The sequence below is a fragment of the Bubalus kerabau genome, chromosome 21, assembly GCF_029407905.1.
Source record: "Bubalus kerabau isolate K-KA32 ecotype Philippines breed swamp buffalo chromosome 21, PCC_UOA_SB_1v2, whole genome shotgun sequence".
NCBI lineage: Eukaryota > Metazoa > Chordata > Mammalia > Artiodactyla > Bovidae > Bubalus > Bubalus kerabau.
Window position 1 is genome coordinate 17,072,819 of NC_073644.1, and position 23,661 is coordinate 17,096,479.

The window sequence follows — 23,661 nt, forward strand, 5'->3', positions numbered from 1 at the left end:
TTTATAAAATGCAGAACTGGGGAAGCATATTCCTTAGGAATCAGTCATATTACTATGCTTATAGTCTGAGACTAAGAAATAAACAAATAAATAAAAGTGTGCTACTTCTATACCACAGGGGAAAACATTAAATAAATGTACTGCTATATCTCATAGTTAATTTACCAGTTTATTTCACATTTCTCCTGAAAGTAAACATGAGGGGCTTTCTGTGAATCATACATTCTCCTAAAAGTGAACATGAATTTTTAAAATGATCTTTTAAGTATAGCCACTGAAATACTGCTACCATTAACAAGCTCAATAAAATTACATTCCAATATTCAAAATAGCATTCAACACAATGCTAAGGCTTTTCAAATTAAGAGGAAATTGACAGAAGATAAACATGAGATACAGTCTGAACCAAAGAACTGCAAGGGTACAATAAATACACTAGAGTGTCCAAACAGTCTGGAAATACTGGGGAAAACTGTATACTTTCTTTTCCCCAGATTATCAACTAGCCTATTCTTTTACATCTAGATGTTAAAGAAAAACAGACACAGTACACTAACTGAAAATATAACTAACACACTATTAAAAAATAAATTTATCCTATGTTTTAAGCTTTTTGAACATTCTTTAAGTGAAAAAGAATATATATCTAGAAAATATAAAGAATGCCTATAAACCAATAGACAAAAAATAACACACTATTAAAAAATAAATTTATCCTATGTTTTAAGCTTTTTGAACATTCTGTAAGTGAAAAAGAATGTATATCTAGAAAATATAAAGACTCCTATAAACCAATAGACAAAAAAATCCAAGAGAAAGATGGGCAAAATATATGAACAAGCACTTCACAGAAGAAATAAATGGCCTATACACATATTTCACTCAGTGTTTTTGGTGATCAGGGAAATGTAAACTAAATAATAATAAATACCAAAATTTAGAAGCTCGACAATACCAAGATTAGGTAAAGATGAGTAGCAAAGAAAAACAGCTGTTTCCAAAAATAATTATTTTGGTAAACAATTTTTAACTATCTACTAAAGCTGAAGATGAGATAAGCTACAACTTGGCAAAATTATTTACACAGATCACACATGGAACTATGAATCAGGACACAAACTGTCATTGTCTTTATTTTACAAAATCATAATTCCACAGAACAACATAATAATTGACAACTTTATTAAACAATTACTTCAGTTAGAACCTGTGTTCAAGCTCTGTATACATTTCATGTCATCTTCAGAAGAATTCTATAGCTAAGTACTCTTATTACCCCAATTTTATAGATACAAAAACTAAGACTTAAAGGGTATGTTAGGAGGTTCCCTAGACCTCTGACAGATTTGATCTATTAGATGGGGTCACAGACTCAACTTACAGCTGTACCACTAGTAAGGTGTATTACAACAGAAGTAAATGCAACAGGATCAACATGGAGAAGACACACAGGCAAAGCCTGTGAATTACATGTGAATCCTCCTTGTTCTCTTCTGAAGGGATGCACTGAGCTTATTTCCTGGGGGTTGCTCATACAGGCACCCTCTATAATCTACTTAGTCCAGCAACTATCAAAATTCTAGAAGGAAGGCCGGTTATTTCCTATAAATCATATTATTTGTACAAAGAGTCTAGGTATGTGAACCACCCTTATGAGTTCCTGCTGAAAGTCAAACACCAGCTAAAGGCTAACCTGTCTGCAAGGTTACTCAAAATATAGATAGAAAGCCGCAGAACCAAACTTCAAACTCTGGCAGTTTGATATTTTGTGTCTGAGCTTTTAAGTAACTGAGCACAATTGTACCTTGAACCAAACAATAGAATCAACCTCTTATTTGTTAAGAAATCAGAGTAAAGTCTTTCTGAAAGTGTAAACTCCACACTGAATTACTGGGACACTCTAAACTGAGAAATACAAAAATATACTATAGTAAATATCCTTTATCAAGCCCTTCACTGTATGATTTTTCATCTCAGGCATATCAATTTTTTCAGTGTGAATTACATACATTTTTCATAGGAAAAAAAAATTACATTAAAAAGATAACAAAAGTAAACTATTCACATGCAGTAAGAATTCTGCAATAAACACTAATTCATGATTTTAAAATATAAAAACAATTCCAAAGATATATATGGCTTAGTACAACTTGCCTTTTCTTATCTTAAAGGAGAATAATGATTTTGGAGGGGGAGGGTGGGGAAAAGAGTCTTAAAAAACATAATTATGTAAAACATGTATGACAAGAATATCACTATAGCCTTGTTCTGAATAACAACGAAAACTGCAAATAATCAGAACATTCACTGATGGGTACATAAATCTATATTTCCATACTTTGCAATATAATGTAACCATAAACTTCAGAAAATTTAAATTCTGTTTCCCCATTAATTCCTGATCGCCTATTATATGCCAGGCAAAGTTTAAGGAACTGAACATCTATCCGTCTACGTTGGAAACATTTCCAACTGTTAACATTGTTTACTTCTCTGGAAAAAAAAACAACTTGAGGGAAGAAAAGTGAGAAACAGAGACTTTCATTTCTAACTCTATGTACTTTTTATAGAGACTGAAACTTTTCTAACAAGAAATATTCATGAAATTCATAAATCATTAAAATAGATATTGTACCTGAATGCTTCCTTCTGTATCAAGAACTTCAGCAACAGGAACTGATTGGATAAACTGCATGAAGCCTACACAGAAACAGATACATTGTATTAAGCACAGCTTTTGGTTTAGCCACTGGAAGGACTTGCTGAAGCTGAAGCCCACTATGGCCACCTGATGTGAAGAGCCCCCTCAGTTGGAAAAGACCCTGATGCTGGGAAACACTGAAGGCAGGAGGAGAAGGAGGCAGCAGAGGATGACATGGTTAGATAGCACCACTGACTCAATAGACATGAATTTGAGCAAACTCAGAGAGATAGTGGAGAACAGAGAAGCCTGCTGTGTAGCAGTCTATGGCATCGCAGAGTCAGACATGACTGAATGACAAAACAACAATATTGGTTAAGCAATAAAGATTCTGTTAAGAATAGTCTTCATTTGCAAATGTATACAATACAAACTTATTAGCTTAAAGAGGTCTATGCTGCTGCTGCTGAGTCACGTTAGTCCTGTCCGACTCTGTGCGACCCCATAGACAGCAGCCCACCAGGCTCCACCTTCCCTGGGATTCTCCAAGCAAGAACCCTGGAGTGGGTTGCCATTTCCTTCTCCAATGCATGAAAGTGAAAAGTGAAAGTGAAGTCGCTCAGTCGTGTCCGACTCTTATTGTATTTAGCATATATTGGCATTTACATCATAGGAAACACACGGAAACATATTTAAAAAATTAAACTGAAAATCTGTATATTTCTCTAGGCCAATTTCTATTATTATACACAGGAACACAAAGTAATAAGGTTCAGTTCAGTTGTCACTCAGTCTTGTCCAACTCTTTGCAACCCCATGGACTGCAGCACACCAGGCTTCCCTGTCCCTCACCAACTCCCAGAGCTTGCTTAAACTCATGTCCACTGAGTCAGTGATGCCATCCAACAATCTTGTCCTATGTCACCCCCTTCTCCTCCTGCCTTCAACCTTTCCCAGCATCAAGGTCTTTTCCAATGAGTTAGAGATTCGCATCAGGTGGCCAAAGTATTGGAGTTTCAGCTTCAGCATCAGTCCTTCCAATGAATATTCAGGTCTGATTTCCTTTAGGATTGACTGGTTTGATATCCTTGCAGTCCAAGGGACTCTCAAGAGTCTTCTCCAACACCACAGTTCAAAAACATCAATTCTTCGGTGCATAGCTTTCTTCATAGTCCAACTCTCATATATATACATGACTACTGGAAAAACCATAGCTTTGATTAGACGGACTTTTGTTGGCAAAGTAACGTCTCTGCTTTTTAATATGCTGTCTAGGTTGGTCACAGTTTTTCTTCCAAGAAGCAAGCATCTTTTAATTTCATGGCTGCAGTCACCATCTGCAGCAATTTTAGAGCCCCCAAAAATAAAGTCACTGTTTCCATTGTTTCCCCATCTATTTGCCATGAAGTGATGGGACTGGATCCCATGATCTTCGTTTGTTGAATGTAAGCCAGATTTTTCATTCTTCTCTTTCACTTCAATCAAGAGGCTCTTTAGTTCCTCTTCGCTTTCTGCCATAAGGGTGGTGTTATCTGCATATCTGAGGTTATTGATATTTCTCCCAGCAATCTTGATTCCAGCTTGTGCTTCATCCAGCCCAGTGTTTCCCATGCTGTACTCTGCATGTAAGTTAAGTAAACAAGATGACAAAATACAGCCTTGACACACTCCTTTCCCAATTTGGAACCAGCCCATTGTTCTGAGTCCGGTTCTAACTGCTGCTTCTTGACCTGTATACAGATTTCTCAAGAGGCAGGTAAAGTGGTCTCATTCCCATCTCTTTTAGAATTTTCCAGTTTGTTGTGATCCACACAGTCAAAGGCTCTGGAATAGTCAATAAAGCAGAAATAGGTATTTTTCTGGAACTCTCTTGCCTTTTCTACGATCCAACAGATTTTGGCAATTTGATCTCTGGTTCCTCTGCCTTTTCTAAATCCAGCTTGAACACCGGAAAGTTCTCAGTTCACGTACTGTTGAAGCCTCACTTGGAGAATTTTGAGCCTTACTTTGCTAGCATGTGAGATGAGTACAATATTTTGTGGTAGTTTGAACATTCTTTGGCATTGCCTTTCTTTGGGATTGGAATGAAAACTGACCTTTTCCAGTCCTGACCACTGCTGAGTTTTCCAAATTTGCTGGCAAACTGAGTGTAGCACTTTCACAGCATCATCTTTTAGGACTTGAAATAGCTCAACTGGAATTCCATCACCTCTAATAACTTTGTTTGTAGTGATGCTTCCTAAGGCCCACTTGACTTCACATTCCAGGATATCTGGCTTTAGGTGAGTGATTATACCAACGTGGTTATCTGGGTCATTAAGATCTTTTTTGTGTAGTTCTTCTGTGTATTCTTGCCACCTCTTCTTAATATCTTCTGCTTCTGTTAGGTCCATACCATTTTTGTCCTTTATTGTGCCCATCTTTGCATGAAATGGTCCCTTGGTATCTCTAATTTTCCTGAAGAGATCTCTAGTCCTTCCCATTCTATTGTTTTCCTCTATTTCTTTGCACTGATTACTGAGGAAGACTTTCTTATCTCTCCTTGCTATTCTTTGAAACTCTGCATTCATATGGGTATATCTGTCCTTTTCCTTTCACTTCTCTTCTTTTCTCAGCTATTTGTAAGGCCTCCTCAGACAACCATTTTGCCTTTTTGCATTTGTTTTTCTCGGAGATAGTCTTGATCACTGCTTCTTGTACAATGTGAGAACCTGTGTCCATAGTTCTTCAGGCACTCTATTTATCAGATCAGTAACAGGGTAAGGCTTCTTAAATTTGGCATAAAAATTTCTTTCTGCAGTTTTATAACATATATCAATTAAAATTCTAAATGTAAAATCACTTTAACAAATCTGAAATTTTGGCATTTTAGAATATCAATCACCTAACCCTAAAATTATAGTATATTCATTGGCTTTCTTTGTGTAACACTCTATCTTCTGCCATTCCCTGGAAATGCTATATAGAGGAAAGTATAAATCCCCTATCTGAACTACCAAAAAGAAGGGGAGGAGGATAGTATACAGGAGACTAAGGAGAAAAAGTAAGCCTGTAAGTCCAGGGACAACAAAAGGATAAAACTACAAATATGTGGGGAAAAAAAAAAAATCAAAGTTCAATGATGGAAGTATTTCAGAATCATAAACAACTATGATCTGGTTTTGGTAAGCCTTACATTATAATTGGGCTGTCCTACTGGCTCAGTGGTAAAGAATCTGTCTGCCAATGCAAGAGACACAAATTCAATCCCTGCACCAGGAAGATCCTCTGGAGAAGAAAATGGCAACCCTTTCCAGTAATCTTATCTAGGAAATCCCATGGACAGAGGAGCCTGGCAGGCTACTGTCCGTAGGGTTGCAAAGAGTTGGACATGACTAAGTGATTAAACAACGACACATTATAATTATTTGCATGCAAATTAGGAGACTGTGCATTACTTTAGAGTAAGAAGCATCTCATTTATTCCCATATGATAAATACTAAACAGTCTGCATCAATGCACTTAACATATATTTGTAGTTTTTCTAGTAGGTAGCAAGAATTTTGCAGGTAAGCAAAAATAGAGCTTTGACCTGCTTTCAAAGATCTCACAAGTTTGCAAGTTTTATTGGAATAAAAACTATGAATGAAAGGACACTATGAAAAGGAATAGTAAAGGGAGACCTATATTACAATAGGGATCAGAGGACCGCTGACATCTGAACTGTGTTTTGAAGGATAATAAAGATGTATAAATAAAGTGGAAAGGATATTAACGATAACAATAATATAAGGCTAAAAAGAGCATGGTACATTTGCGAAAATGGAAGGTGGATGGTGTGGCTAAAGTCTAAGAAGCAAGGAGAGTGGAAAAAAGAGGTGTCACAGAGAGATGTGGAGGTATGTTATACCACACAAGAACTAATAAACTAAGCTAAGACTTTTGTCTTGGTCCCAGGAGCAAATAAAAGCTAAGTAAATCAATTTATGTAGGATAGTAATAGAACATATAAGAAATTAAATTGCCAGAAAGATTTGGGAGTAACAAGGAGAAAGGCAGAAAGCCTAAAATAAAACAGGTACTTGTTTCTCCAAGGTACCTCATCTAAGGGTAAGAAGCTCTAAGAGTAACAAGATTATAAAATTTACAATACACATTAGGCAAGCATTCTGAGGGAATCTTCTGCCAAACTTCCAGAGGTTACTCAATCTCAGAAAAAGTTAGACATATATATTAAATAAAAAAATCAATGAATAAAAGCAACATCATCTGATGAGTGGTTTGCATAAGCAGGGCACAATACAAAGCCTCTCTAGGTTTTAGTAACTCTCAATAATGATTATATGCAGAGTACATCATGCAAAATGCCAAGCTGGATGAATCACAAGCTGGAATCAAGATTGCCAGAAGAAATATCAACAGCCTGAGATATGCAGATGATACAACTGTAAAGGCAGAAAGTGAGGAGGAACTAAAGAGCCTCTGGATTAGGGTTAAAGAGAGTGAAAAAAGTGCTTAAAACTCAACACTCAAATAACTAAGATCATGGCATCCGGTCCTATCACATCATGGTAAATAGAAGGGGAAAAAGTTGAAGCAGTGACAGTTTTTATTTTCTTGGGCTCCAAAAGCACTGCAGATGGTGACTGCACCCATGAAATTAAAAGTTGTTTGCTGTTTGGAAGGAAAGTTATGACAAATCTAGACAGCATAATAAAAAGCAGAGACATCAAAGACAAAGGTCTATATAGACAAAGCTATGGTTTTTCCAGTAGTCATGTAGGGATGTGAGCTGGACCACAAAGAAGGACCACGAAGAATTGATGCTTTTGAATTGTGGTGTGGGAGAAGATTCCTGAGAATCCCTTTTACTGTAGAGAGATCAAACCAGCCAATCTTACTGGAAATCAACCCTGAATAATTATTGGAAGGACTGAAGCTGAAGCTCCAATACTTTGGCTACTTCATGTGAAGAGCAAGCTCACTGGAAAAGACACTGATGCCAGGAAAAGATTGAAAGCAAAAGGAGAAGGGTGTGGCAGAGGATGAGATGGTTAGGTAGCATCACAGACTCAATAGACACAAATCTGGGCAAACTCCAGGACATAGTGGAGGACTGAGGAGCCTGGTACGTTGCAGTGAATGAAGTCGCAAAGAGTTGAAGATGACTTAGTAACTGAACAATAACAAAAACAATGATTTCAGATACAGATCACCACAGAAGAAAACTACTGTGGTTTGGAAACAGTTTTGAATCCAGAGAAATATATCATAAAGGTTCTCATTTTTCTCCCAAATATGCTGTTTAATGATTTCAAGAGGTATAAAACGAAAGGGAGGGAGGGAAGGTAGACAGATAGCCAGGAAGGCCCGACTGGTCTTCAGTGTTACAAATGAGTTCAATCCCTAATGTTCTTAACAATTTCCAATTTAAAAAGGAAAAATATACTCATTGGACACTGAAATAAATAACTGTTAAAAAATAAACTTACCATGCTTTGTACTAGTGGCTAATACTTTGTAGGGAGTCAACTTCAAATCCAGATTTTCTTTTCGTAGTAGCTTAAGATCAAAAGTCATATTAAACAAATGAAAAAATGTTATGAAATAGTTTTGTAGTAAGTATTATAGCAGTTTAATACATCTCTTTATCTTGTTTTAAATCACTGTCAGTTTTCACTGATAGAGGGTTCCCCCTAAGGATTTATGCAGTCCTTACTGGTCATGAAGTATTTTAGAACTTCAAATAAGGAAATGAAGACAAATATGTTTCTTTAAAATCCATGGACAGAAACAGGATTTAAGAAAGAAGATTTAATTGACTAAGAGGAAGAAAATTACTAAATCCAACACTGAAAGAACTGTGAAAAAGTTTTTATAAAAAGGAACACGTGCAATTTAATTTTATACTCATCTTAAGAGCCATCTGCAGTAATACAATAACAACTCCATTTGTTCAAGATCAAGTGGAGATTGTTCAGCTCTCCAGGATTGTACCTGAATGTTATATAATTGTAGGTACATGTAATTCTGTATCCATGCATAGCGTATCCACTAATCCATTGATTTCTGAAATGAAAACATGTTCCCTACCAACATAAGGTTATGCTCACCTTGTCCATGAGTGAAATGATTTGGAGAATAAGTTGATCTTGGCGTAAATCATCCCCATGCTTAAATATAACTGGATATTTGCCTCCGTCTTCAGTCTTAAAGAATAACTGTGCAGGCATAAGAGCACTCTGGAAATAAAAATATTATTTTCAAATTATATAAGATGGAAATGTGGAGAAACTTATAATAATCTAAAGAAAAGAAATGAGTCTGACAAAGCAAATAATAACATTAATTTCTATAGACCATGAGAAATAATGGCATAAAAAGTATCAGATAAATGGATGAACAGATGTGTGACAAAAAAGTACAGTAAAATGTTACTAACAGAAGTAGTGAGTATATAGTTGTTTACTGTGAAAGCCTTTCAACTTTGCTGTATGTTTGAAAACTTCACTATAAAATGTTAGGGGAAAGGCATCAAAAATCCTTCAAAGAATATAAGTTTAGAAACTACAACCTTTAGTGAATTAAAACTTCAAATAGTTGTAGTATCCTTTGATCACCCGAGGGTAAATATATTTTATCCCTGTACCCTACTCACAAACGCTCAAGAAAACAACTGGAAGCAAAATTCCTAAAGATAAATGATAAGCAAGATGTTCTTTGTTATAACTTCCCTACTCCGATTTGGATCTGATTTTGAAATTTAGAGTACATCTGAAATCTAGTGTAAACATATGACAATCTAAAGATAACTAGGCACTAATCCCAGTGCCTTAAGGGGCTCACTCCCCATGGAGACCTAGCTTTTGTTCTTAAACTAGCATCTAACAAAATACTGTTTAAAAATACTGAAAACTAAGTCCATAACCTTTTCAGCTCTAAGGAGCTCATAGAAGGGCAATAAGAATTCACGGATTCCACTACAATTCTGTGTAGACATTTCAGTGTATGTACAAGCATTCTGGGTAACTTTCTAAAATATCCAATCTATCACTTTCACTGGACTCTTAAACTCATGACCCCCAAATGGTTAAGAATTATAATCCTAGAGTTATGCAGTAAATGCCCTAGAACCATTAGTCCTAAACTCCAATTCAGAATTTTCAAGAATGTCCACTTATTTAATAAAGGCTAGAAGAAAAAATTCAGAATTGAACATTAGGATTAAAAAGATATCCCATGATATCTTATTGACCATCTATACTTTGTATTATGACACAATTATAAAATTATTTAAGGGAAAAAATGGATCCAGAATCTACCTAACAATGGTGACAGATTCTCATACGGCACTCTTACTCCAGCTCTATGTCTTAAATATTCTTTTTCATCCTGTTTGCTAAAAAATGATAAAACATTTTGAAACATGTATAATATCATATAAGAAACGAATCACCAGTCCAGGTTTGATGCATGATACAGGATGCCTGGGGCTGGTGCACTGAGATGACCCAGAGGGATGGTATGGGGATGGAGGTGGGAGGGGGGTTCAGGATGGGGAACACGTGTACACCCGTGGCGGATTCATGTTGATGCATGGCAAAACCAATACAATATTGTAAAGTAATTAGCCTCCAATTAAAATAAATAACGGAGAAGGCACTGGCAACCCACTCCAGTACTCTTGCCTGGAAACTCCAATGGATGGAGGAGCCTGGTGGGCTGCAGTCCATGGGGTCACTAAGAGTCGGACACGACTGAGCGACTTCACTTTCACTTTTCACTTTCATGCATTGGAGAAGGAAATGGCAACCCACTCCAGTGTTCTTGCCTGGAGAATCCCAGGGATGGGGGAGCCTGGTGGGCGCCCGTCTATGGGGTCGCACAGAGTCGGACACGACTGATGTGACTTAGCAGTAGCAGCAAAATAAATAAATTTAAATTTAAAAGAATGATAAAACACTGTTCTTGGTTAGTCCTAAGGGAATGAGAATATTAGAAGCAGATCTTATTTGGGAGTTCAGGAAATGGCAACGCACTCCAGTGTTCCTGCCTGGAGAATCCCAGGGACGGGGGAGCCTGGTGGGCTACTGTCTATGGGGTCACACAGAGTCGGACACGACTGAAGTGACTCAGCAGCAGCAGCAGCAGCATGAACTAAGAAATACTTGTATTCTCTCTCCTATAACCAGCATTTTTTAATTTGCAGGTTTATAACTCAATGAGTCTTAAAACCAACTAAACAGGTTGCAAACAACATTTAAAAACTGATGCAATAGAATAATTTTTAGAAGAATAAATACTATCAGTCATAACATGCAGTAAGGTTAAAGTACTGCTTTTTGAAACATATTGCAGTTGTGCATGCTGGGCTGCCATAGGCTGCCTTTCAAATCACACCCTTAAAAAAAAATCTGAACTATTTCTTATTGTAATCATACCCTTTTTACAATATATTCAAAGGAGAGATCTATAAGGCCTTTCTTATCCAATAGAAAGTAATATTCCAATGCAACTTCCCCCTTTTCCAACCCTAGAATCAGACAACCTACGACATCATGTCTCAATGAAGCTTCACAAGGAATGATCTCAGCCCTTTGGTCTGCTTAGAAAAGGCAGCTGCTTCCAGTCCTTTCTAACTATCCAAGCAGTGGCCAGCCAAAAGCCAGGCACATGATGTTATGGACTAAAGAGAATTACCACTTAAAAAGATGAGAAAATATTTAAGTCATAGGAACAGATACCAAATTGAAAAATTTTATAAAAGGGTAACTGGAATTCTTATCTAACCACAGGAACTTATAAAGTAAATGCCTAAGTATGCAATTCAATTTATTTTTTTAAGCTTACATGGGAAAAGACAGGTGTGGCTCTGATAAATAGTTCAAAGAATTAAATATTAAAAAACCCAGTGATATAAAAATACTTCATACATTTCACATAAAAATGTCCACAGGTATTACAAAAAGATCTTAAAACACACTGATAAATAAAAGGCATTTTTTCCCCAAAGGTAGAGTCTGTGAGTCAGCTTTAAAGAATCAGCTCCAGTCATAGATATCAAAGATCCACCACAATTACCTTAAACAATGTAGCTGTTTCTGGAATTATTCCTCTAATTTTCACCTGAGGTTCTAAAGGCAGTGGAATAAGTTCCACATCAGACAGGTTCATCTTTTCATTGTCTCCAAGCAATGCCTGTAGTCTCTCATTCTAGGAGAACAAGTTATAAAGTACTAATTAGGTTAAGATGGAAAAGTGGCTTTTAAAACATATGGTAAGGATGTAAAAGACCGACAACATTAACTTTAAAATATTTGCAAAGCACCATAAAAGTCTACGTGAACTAACATAACATAAAGGAGTTAGTATGTGTGAGAGAAAAGCACTTATAATCCACCTGACAAAAACAGCAGCATGCTTTGTAAGGCACGATCCCCTGACCTATGAAATGCTGGACTCTCAGAGGTCAGGGAATATGCTTCGCTTGCTGCAACTGAATCAGGGATATTCTCAGGCTGAACTTAAAGATATAATTTCTGCTTTAAAAGGACTTGTGAAGTCACAAAGAGACTAATTTCATTTGAAGCTTAATTTCACATGACCAGATATTAAGCAAGAATTTCATTAGCTGTTTCACTGCGTATTTTGGGTTTAAAAAGTAAACTCAATTTACTTGGAGGAACTTGGACCCTATATTTTACTATTCATTGATTCTGTCTGATGAAACTTTTACTAAGATATCAGGTTCAGTTCAGTCGTGTCTGACTCTGTGACCCTGTGGACTGCAGCATGCCAGGCTTCCATATATATCCATTACCAACTCCCAGAGCTTGCTCAAACTCTTATAATCATTTGTTTATTTTCTTTAGCTCACATACATACTGAATTAAGCCAAAATTTCAGAAACTGAGCAGTTCAAGTCAGGATGAAACACTTTTCTCACTTAGCAACATTTATAATGTTTAGACCAAGCCCACCTATTCAATTTCAAAAGGACAATCTATTTCCTTGGAAAGCTGTGTGAGAGAGAGAGAGAGATTGAGAGAGAGAGAGTGTGTGTGTGTGTGTGTGTGTGCGCGCATGCACACGTGCATGCTTAGTCTGTCCAATTCTTTGCAACCCCATGGATTGCAGCCCACCAGGCTCCTCTGTCCAGGGAACCCACATTCCTTGCATCTCCTGCATTAGCAGGCAGATTCTTTACCACTTGCGCCATTTGAGAAACCTTGTGAGTCTAGCATTCTTTAAATAGGTAAGCTTGTTTTCAAGGGGAGAAAACTTGACCAAATACATTGCACTTCTTTCTATTTCTCAAACATGTCACACATGCTCCCACATCAGGGCCTTCGTGCTTGCGGTTCCTCTTGCTGAAACAATCTTCTCTAGATATTCACATGGTGTGCTCCCCGACTTGCTTCAGGTTTTTGTTCAAATGTCAACTCTTAGTGAGGCCTTCATGATCATTCCATTGAGAAATGAAACACTGCCTTAATACTTGAACCTGGCACTACCTATTCCCCTTTCCTGCTTTATTTTCCTCAACAGCATAAGACACTATATAGCATATAATATATTTTACTTATTTTGTTAACCTTTTCCTCCAACAGGAATGTAAGCTCCTTACATTATAAAGGTAGGGATTTTTATAGTCACCACTGTATCCCAGACTCTAAAAAGAGTGCTTGGCACACAACAGGCATGCAATGTATTTTTATAGAATATATATTATAATCTAAAGAATTATGAAGTAAAAGAGAATACTTAATATTTAAAATGAAAGCTGTTTTTAAATGTGGAATTAATGTATTTTTATTAGAACTCAAACATCTAGATTCAAAGACTTGAATCAAGAGAATTTTTCCTAAATGACATCAGCAAAGGAAAGAAGGTAGCAACAATATTAGTAGCTGTTTTACCATCTGAAACCTAACTCATGGATTCCCTTGCGACACATTTACCACTGTTGGACTCACCAAGACAAGTCTCTCCCAACTTCATTATGAGGGATGGAAAAGCATTACATATGATTTTAAATTATTAACTGTAGCCAATTCATTATTCCTGGTAATAACGCAAATAATGGTGGTGGAGCATTCTCTTGGCCTTGCACTTAAATGTGGGGGCTTGTTTCTAGTAAAACTATGTAAATAAAAACCAAGTTTGCCTTTTCTTATCATCATGAAAAAATGTCTGAAAAGAGTTTTAGCCAATGTTAACACTACATTTGGGACTGTCTGATTTAAAACACAGGCAAAACAATATGTGTTCTGCAGTATGTGGCAAATACAAAATGTATTTTAGGGACTGTAAGTGGTATCTCCAGGAAGCAGTCATCTTCCAGACTACCAAAATCTGAGGTGCAGCTAGAGGTTCATGCATGTGGTGAACAGAAGAGTCACATGAGAACAACTGTGGTTTAAACATACGCCCCAAACTGACAGTCACAAGAACAGGCATGCTTGCGCTGTGAGCACTGGGATCACACTGCTTCTCACACGGGCACCTCTGCGGAGAAGGGCTCCAGGAGGAATGGCAGTAGGAATTTAACCAGGATTTTTAATTCTTCTCAAAAACAAAGAAAATGCCAACTCAATAAAAACGTGTTTCTCTTCAGTCTATTTTCTCCTCCCTGACCTTATTAACACTATTATAATGTTAACATTATTCCTCGCATACATCTCTGCTGGACTAGATCCCCTGCTTTAAATTTCTAACTCAATTTTTCACCTTTTCCTCTCTGCTTTCTTCTTACAATTCTGAGGAACAACAGCAAAATGTGTTCCGGTGTTTTACAAAGGTCACTAAGAAAGATTTTCCAATTATGGGATTAGGTAAAGAGAAGATATCAAGTTGAGTCCTTCATATCATTTGGGCAACTGTTCAGGAAAAATAGCATTTGATGAACAGACGCTAATCTGTTTTCATCAGGTAGAAACCTGACCCCACTGACAGCAAGATCAATGTACTGGTTATGAGAACAGATTGCCAGTTATTGTCACCAGTTCTGCAACCTTGGGTGAATCACTCTGGATCCTCTTTTTCTCAGAAGAATTCCCATCTAAATAACCTCTAGAGGTTCTTTCCATGCCAAATAAACTGCATTCTAAGATGCTAAGATTCTAAAATGAGAGCCAGGAAACACTGTAGATAAAAATATGGACTCAGAATGTCTGGGTACAAACCCCAACTCCAACAATTACTACCTGGGGACATCTTGCAACTTACTTAACTTCCCATTACCTACTTTTCCTCATGACTGGGATAATAATAACACCTCAATCAATGTATATAAACTCATAAAATAGGATCCAGTACAAAATCAGTACAGGATCTAACCACTCCTATTACTATAACAGGCACACTTCATTTAATTGCACTTCCCTTTGTTGCACTTCACAGGTATTGCATTTTTTACAAATTGAAGGTCTACGGTGCCAATTTTTCAACAGCACTTGCTCACTTTGTGTCTCTATGTCACATTTTGCTAATTTTTGCAATATTCCAAACTTTCTATTATTATACTTCTTAAGATGATCTGTGATCAGTGATCTTTGATATTATTGCAACTGATTTGGGGCATCATAAACCAAGCCCATATAAAACGCAGAACCTAATCAATAAAATGTTACTAGTGTTTTGACTACCCCACTGACCAGCCGTCCTTCTTCTTTCTTCTTCTGCTATTCCCTGAGACACAAAAATGTTGAAATTAGGCCAACTTACAACCCCTACAATGGCCTCTATGTGTCTAAGTGAAAGGAAGAGTCACATGCCTCTCACTTTAAATCAAAAGTTAGAGATAATTAAGCTAGTGAGGAACGCATGATGAAAGTCAAGACAGGCCAAAGCTAGGCTTCTTGTGCCAAACAGACAGCCAAACCGTGAACACAAAGGAAAAATTCTTGAAGGATATTATGGAACACAGAAATGATAAGAAAGCAAAACAAGCTGATTGCTGATACAGAGACAGTTTTAGTGGTCTTGATAGAAGATCAAACAGGGCACAACATTCCCTTAGGCCAAAGCTTAATTCAGAGCAAGGCCCTAAGTCTCTTCAAGGCTGTGAAGGCTGAAAGAGGTGAGAGAACTGCAGAAGAAAAATTTGAAGCTAGCAGAGGTTGGCTCATGAGGTTTAAGGAAAGAAGTCATCTCCACAGCATGAAAATGCAAGATGAAGCAGCAAGTGCAGATGTAGAAGATGCAGCAAGGTTATCCAGAGAATCTGGCAAAAATAATTAACAAAAGTTGCTACTACACTAAACAACAGATTTTTCACTGCAGATGACACAGCCTTTTATTGGAAGAAGATGTCATCTAGGACTTTCATAGCTCAAAAGGAGAAGTCAATGCCTGGCTTCAAAGCTTCAAAGGGCAGGCTGATGCTCTGGTTAGGGGTTGAAGTTGAAGCCAACACTTATCTACCATTTCAAAAATCCTAAGGCCCTTAAGAGTTATGCTAAATCAACTGCTTGCTCTTAAATTAAGAACAAAGCCTGCATGGTAACACATCTGTTTACAATATGGTTTCCTGAATATTTTAAGCCCACTGTTGAGATCTACTGGTCACATAAGAGTTCTGGTGAAGATGTACAGTGAGATTAATGTTGTTAATCTGCCTGCAATGCAGGAGACCCAGGTTTGATCGCTCGGTCAGGAAGATCTGCTAGAAAAGGAAATGGCAACCCATTTCAGTATTCTTGCCTGGAAAACCCCATGGACAGAGAAGACTGGCAGGCTACAATCCATGGGATCACAAAGAGTCGGATATGACTTAGTGACTAAACCACCACCTCTAAGCATAAACAGAAAGCAAAGCCAGAAGGTTTACCTTTTTCTTACGATTTCCACTTTCACGCTGCACTGCCTTCATTAGGTGCACCAGCCGATCTACAAAAGTCTGTTGTGCAGCCAGCAGAGAACGCATAACTCGGACAGACTTATCACCCTGAAGGAATTCAAAGGAAAGAAAAGTTATTTCTATATAGCATAATGATCAGAGTTTCTTCAATAGCATGGGTGACCTTTATTTATTATTTAATAACTACAAACTTCAACACAAAGTAATACTGAAAAAAAAGAATTATCTTGATTCAGAGATAATGAGAAGCCTGCTATCTTAAACACCATCAACTCTTCTACAGTTGAAAATTATTTGAGTCGTCAGTGAATACTAATCTATCAAAAATTGCACGTTTTTTTCCCACATGCAACTGTGTGACAAAACAGACGCTTATAATTTCTTCAAAAATGTTCTGGGCATATAGTAGAAACAATACTATCTTCAAGCAACAAATTAAATCCTTAAAAAAAAGTTCTCAAATAGCAATATAATATGCTAGCTTAGTAAAATAAAAGCCATAAAAACCAATGCTATGAAGTCTTATGTAGTAATTCTCAGTTCATAAAATATTATAAAATAACATTTTCTCATTTAATTTCTCCAATTACACTGAAAGAAGCAGCTTGGCAATTATATATCTTTATTTAAAAGACTGAAATTTAATCTCAAAGAGACCAAAATTTCCTCAGAGGATGACCAAGGCTATAAGTGACAGAACTGAGATTAGAAGAGAGGACCAACTGCTTATTTTCCAATCAGTTTATATATAGCAAATCTATGGGCTCTGAGAACTATAAAAAAGTTTAGTCAAAGAGTTCAATAAGATGTGATTTAAATTTCAAGACAATTTAAATGGAACATGAAACAGCAGATAAATATGCTATGAAGCAAATGTTTCTACAGCAAATCAGGTAATGTGACAGTTTTTTTTCATGGCCCATGCACCCTCTGCTGGCTGAACTGAGACATTGCCTTAACAATCACAAGAACACCAGGTAAAAAAGGCCTACAGATCTCTAGAAAATGTGTCCATGTAAAGTATCTGCAATATGACCACTGCCAGATTTATGTAAATGTACCTAGTCTTAAAAATAAAAATAGAAAACAGAGAGGGAAACAAAAGAGCAGAGATTTGGGTTTTTTTTGGTTCCATCAACAGGTTTGTTTCATTAACTTAGGGGTAAACAAACTTTCTATAAAGGGCCAAGGATTAACTACTTTAGGTGTTGCTGACTACAGAGTTTCCATTCTGGCTATTTACTCCTATTGTAGTCAAAGTGGTCACAAACAATATGAAAGCAAATGAGCATAACTATGTGCCAATACAGTATTACTTATGAACACTGACTTGTGAATTTGACATAATTTTTATGTGTTGCAAAGTATTACTCTTCTTGTGACTTTTCCCAATTATTTAAAAATAAAAAGCAATGTTTAGCTCATCAGATCAGATCAGATCAGTCGCTCAGTCGTGTCCATAGACCATACCAAAACAGGTAATGGGCCAGATAGGGCCCATGGACTGTATATGCCAATCCATACATTGAATGATTACCTTCAACAATGCTTGGCTGAACCGTCTCATGACATTCAAGTACATTTCATGGGTCTTTGGATCTCTCTGCTGAGTATCTTGATCTTCACATTCCACTATCACATACCTTAAAAACAGGTTAAGTCATTCATATAAGTGTGAAATGAAACACAGATTCATTTTATTTATGCCTTTCCATTAAAAGATTAATTCACATTTGCAAAAATAATGAGTAATGTAACATTTTATTATCACTCTTTTAAAATCTGAAAATTAAGGGAACAACACACAAAACCTTCTATAAAAGATAAATTAGTAAAAGGATGCCTTAATTTGCAAAATATCCTAGATTTTCTAAAAATTTTGGGATCAAAATGAGCATTTTCTCCTAATTCTTTATGAGGTACATAGAACATTAACATCTTCAGAAATCATATAAGCTCACAAATCTACCAAGTAACTCATGAACAAAAATATTTTAAAAATTTATGTAATATTTTTGGTATTACCTAAGGCTCTCTTATTCTGGGGGAAAAAAAAAACAAAACAAAACTCTGAAGCTTTTCTCATTAACATAAGTCCGAAAGATAAATTTATTAATTTTCCCTTTCCCACCCAATTTCTTCATTTCTTGAAATTCCATATAAAATCTTCAATGTTTCCATCATAAAACTGTGATTTTAGAGAGCTAAAAAAATTTAAATATAAATATATTCTTAAACCTACACTGCTTATACAATTCATACAATTATATGAACAATGACCTGGATGAGATTTTAGAGGTTGTCTAATCCAGTGTTTTCAGTTGCTATTACTGGAACAAGCCATACTGACGTGCATTTTATATCACTGCTTGTTGCAGAGCCCACGTGTGCATGCAGACGCGTAACGCAGAAAAAAGTTCACAAAGCAATATTCTATGAATAATGTGTTAATATTTGTTATTGTTCTATTTCATTTTTCGTTAAATAACGCAAGATTGTGAGCTAGATTGTGAGCCTTAAAATTTATTTCAAATGGATCATGATGTACAGTTTGAAACTTGCTTGTTTTAAGAATTGATGCTTTTGAAGTGTGGTGTTGGAGAAGACTCGTGAGAGTCCCCTGGACTGCAAGGAGATCCAAGCAGTCCATTCTGAAGGAGATCAGCCCTGGGATTTCTTTGGAAGGAATGATGCTAAAGCTGAAACTCCAGTACTTTGGCCACCTCATGCAAAGAGTTGACTCATTGGAAAAGACTCTGATGCTGGGAGGAATTGGGGGCAGGAGGAGAAGGGGACAACAGAGGATGAGATAGCTGGATGGCATCACTGACTCGATGGATGTGAGTCTGGGTGAACTCCAGGAGCTGGTGATGGACAGGGAGGCCTGGCGTGCTGTAACTCATGGGGTCGCAAAGAGTCGGACACGACTGAGCGACTGAACTGAACTGAAAACTTAGAGGTGGTTGTATCTTGCCCATGGTGATGCAATTAGTTGAATGAAGAGTTGAAATCAGAATCCGGGATTCTGGGCTCCCAAGGCCAGAATTCTTTCTCGTAATCTTACTCTCTCACACTGTTTGACCTTTTAAAAACCATATGAAACTTCTTAACCTCCTTAACTGATAGTACTTAATAAATCTCAAATCACAGGGCTTACTATTTTCCTTTACACTATGTCCAGAAAGAATATTCAACCACCTAGAAGGTAAGCTTCATGAGAACAGAGAGTTTATCTGTCTTGTTTGCACTATACAGTTAGCACTTCCATTCCTGGACATAATACTTGAGGTGGTCTGCTTTTACATTCATCTACCCTAGTTTCAAGCAGTAGATCCCCTTTTCAAGAAATTGCTTGTCATTTATAACTGAACATGTGTAAAACTGAAGCTATCACACTAAATGAATGATTTTTCTATCTCAATTTAAGGCATTATCAACATTTCTGTCATTTGGGCTACAGTTTGGATCACCTCAATACAAGAAAAAAAAGAAAAATGTGAGGTTGTAACCAAACCAGTGAACACAGGTTCTACCTAAAACTATTACTGGCACTTTGTGTTTAATTTGGGGCCTGTAGATCTAGAGCCAAGCCTAGGCCACATTCGCCCATTTCAAACACCTGTAATTGTTCTGCACTACTAGCCAGCCCTGTCTGGAATCAATCAGCAGATACCTTTTACCCAGCTTCTCTAACTCTAAAACAAACACCTTATTGATCAATATAATCATCCTAAAGTTTTCTCCTTTAAACTACCTTCATCATGCCCCACTGATATTAACAAAAACACCAATGGGTCCCTCTATTTAAAAACAACTCTCCGTGGCCCTAAGTTTCTGGTTCAACCTCCAGTGTCTCCAGTTAATGCATTCACACTCTAGTCAGCTCGACTCCCCTACCCCACTTTGTGCTTTTGCTCATGTTATAGTACTGTCCTGAAATACTTTCCCGCCTCCACCCTTCCTGATTCTACCCACACTTCAAACACAGGGACACTCCATCGCTTCCCGGAACTCTTAAACACTAAAAACTTCTTTCTTCTCTAACGTCTCAGAACAGGTACGACCTCTCACAACAACTTCTGCTGATTCTGATGTTACCTGGCTCATCACTGTTTCACAACTTACTCCTTAGCTCCCTTCAGAAGTTATAAAGAACCTGATGCCAGATTCTGTATCTTAAAAAATACTTAGTGGCCCCTGACATATGCAATATAATCTTATACACAGAAATATGTTAAAGGCTGATAAAAGTTAAGTGCCTTCTCCTACTGACTTCCCAGTGCCATGCTGTACCATAATAACAGGTGATCTGGAAGTCCTCAGAGCTGCATAACCTAGAATTTTCTGTAAAGCAGTACGAAAAACTAAACCATGAAACTACATTTACTTTATGTTCCTGACAATAGTTCAAAACCAAAAATTCAAGAAAGCATTCTTAAATCTTGAACAAAGAAAACCACAGGATTCATATGTGTCCTTCTATAGCCACAGGACACATACGAATTTAAAATAAAATTAAAAAAACCCAATAACTCTTTAAAGTCTTTACCATCTCCATCACCTTAGTATGTAAGTAGCAAAGTCTCAGTATGGAATAGTGAGGTCTTTACTACCTCCATCACCTTGAGAGTCCCTTGGAAAGCAAGAAGGAGATCAAATCAGTCAATCTTAAAGGAAGTCAACCCTGAATACTCCTTGGAAGGACTGAAGTGGAAGCTGAAGCTCCAATACTTTGGCCATCTGATGTGAACAGCTGACTCACTGGAAAAAACCCTGATGCTGGGAAAGACTGAAGGCAGAAGGAGAAGAGGGTGACAGAGGATGAGATGGATGGATGGAATCACCAGTTCACCGGATGTGAACTTGGGCAAATTCCAAGAGATGGTGAGGAACAGAGAAGCCAGGCATGCTACAGTCCTGGCGGTAGTGAAGAGTTGGACCCTACTTGGTGACTGAACAACGACAATAATCCTTTAAAGTCTTTACTATCTCTGTCATGTTAGTATATTCATTGTCTTTTCCTGTATTTATACAGCAACTCCTTTCTAAACGAGCAATACAGATGACCATGATATACAGGCTCCATTGCTTTGTTCAGGTCCCCTTGACTACCAAGTAAACACAATGGCTACAGCCATGTGATAAAGGTCACATAACAAACAGCTCTCAAAATCACTCAAGCCAAAGTTCTGATACAAAGGGCAAGTCCATCTAAAATAAAAATGACTGTCATCTCCAAAATGAAGGATAAACTTAGATTAAGACAAGAAGACCAAGATTTGAGTCACTTCTGAACTCTGTTCACAGCAATAAGAAGATTCTACCAAGCACTCATGTACTTCTGCTTTTGAACTGTGGTGTTGGAGAAGACCTTTGAGGGTCCCTTGGACTGCAAGGAGATCCAACCAGTCCATCCTAAAGGAGATCAGTCCTGGGTGTTCTTTGGAAGGACTGATGTTGAAGCTAAAACTCCAATACTTTGGCCACCTCATGTGAAGAGTTGAATCACTGGAAAAGATCCTAATGCTGGGAAGGATTGGGGGAAGGAGAAGAAGGGGATGACAGAGGATGAGATGGCTGGATGGCATCACCAACTCAATGGATGTGAGTCTGAGTAAACTCTGGGAGTTGGTGATGGACAGGGAAGCCTGGCGTGCTGCGATTCATGGGGTCGCAGAGGGTCGGACACGACTGAGCGACTGAACTGAACTGAACTGAACTTCCTTAAAACCTGTCCTTTTCAAGTAGAAATGCAGACAAAATTATGTGGGTACCCATTGTATGATGATAGCAGTGGGCTACCTATTTTCCTGACAATCTCATTTTGTGAGGTAAATAAACTTTATTACCTTGAAAGGTCTTAAAAGTTACAGAAAAACATGTCAAAGCAGCCAAAGTTTATTTTTAATTTCAACATACTGGAATAGCTATAGAAAAAAAAAAGTGGAACAATTTATAGATCCTGATGTTCAACATTTAACAGATTAGAAGCTATTACTTCTCTCTGTGGTTTAAAAGGTTGACATCATTTATTTTAAAAGGATTGTCTGTATTATTATAGGCCCCTAAGGATTCAACTATAGCAGGAATCCTGTTTAAATCAACAGAAAGGGAACAGATGAACAAGGAAATTCAAAATGTTCAAAATGAAATAGCACAATCAACTGAAATTTATATTTTAATACATTTGTTAGGGTAAGCTTAGACTGAGAAGCATATAAACTATTACATGTGATTAATATTTTATACTACTCTGTCCAGGTTCAACAGAAAAGAATGATTATTTTAAGTCAACTACTTGAAATTATTTCCTTATTTTCATGCTACAACCACAAAAGTCGTATCTACCAAAGTCAGAAGTCCACATCAATAGCTCTTTCACCCCTTGAGTATTTCTGAATATGTAATATGTGGACTGTAAATATGGGAAAAACAATTACTCCTCAGAGAATGAATAGACATAGCACATGCTATTGCATCAGTGAATCAGAAATACAGTGGGAGAACACAAATCAAATCTAAGTTTGATGGAACATTTATAAGACTGGGAGCTAGGGCTTCACTTTGTTTATTATCTGTAGAGAAAACAAAGTACTCTTTCTGAGTAGAAACTGTTGCCTCACTGGAAACTGTTCACCTAACAGATTTCCTACTGTTTAGCTGCATTCAGAATGGTGTGAAAACTCTTCCTACTTGAAATAAGACAGCAAAGATTTTATCACAACTAAATTCAAATTTTACAGTGAAATCTAGTCTACACTCAAATCTAAAGAATACATAATTTTAAACAGCACATAATCTGTGTATGTACAAACAGCTCCTATAAATGACTAATCTACACTGCAAGTAATGAGCCAGAGAAACTTTCCATGAATATTACAAGGAAATAAATATAGCTATAAAGGAATTCTTAGTAAAACATTTAAAAATATATAAAACCTTGATTTTTAAATATCTACGAGGCTTAAAAGTACTTACTCAAAACCTTGGCACTGTGCCCTACACATTTTAATTTACTCTAAATTATTTACCTAAATTTTTACAAGGAAATATTTTTCCTTAACACCAATTAATAGACATACACTTAAGAATTCAAACTGCAATATGGAGAACTTTAGGAAGCAAGAAGCTGCATTAAAAGGAAACAGTAGTGATTTGGTAATATAATAATTTCTAAGC

General features: G+C 36.9%; 1 protein-coding gene across 1 annotated transcript in view; it reads right to left on the reverse strand.

Annotated features, from left to right (window-relative positions):
- Positions 1–23,661, reverse strand: part of PIK3C3 (phosphatidylinositol 3-kinase catalytic subunit type 3) — a 165,828-nt gene that overhangs the window by 52,344 nt on the left and 89,823 nt on the right. The window contains exons 14-19 of the mRNA XM_055559404.1: positions 18,020–18,125; positions 16,453–16,569; positions 11,703–11,834; positions 8,735–8,863; positions 8,114–8,183; positions 2,636–2,700 (exon numbers count right to left, since the gene is read on the reverse strand). Coding sequence (XP_055415379.1) covers positions 2,636–2,700; positions 8,114–8,183; positions 8,735–8,863; positions 11,703–11,834; positions 16,453–16,569; positions 18,020–18,125 — 619 coding nt within the window. The remainder of the gene's footprint in view (positions 1–2,635; positions 2,701–8,113; positions 8,184–8,734; positions 8,864–11,702; positions 11,835–16,452; positions 16,570–18,019; positions 18,126–23,661) is intronic.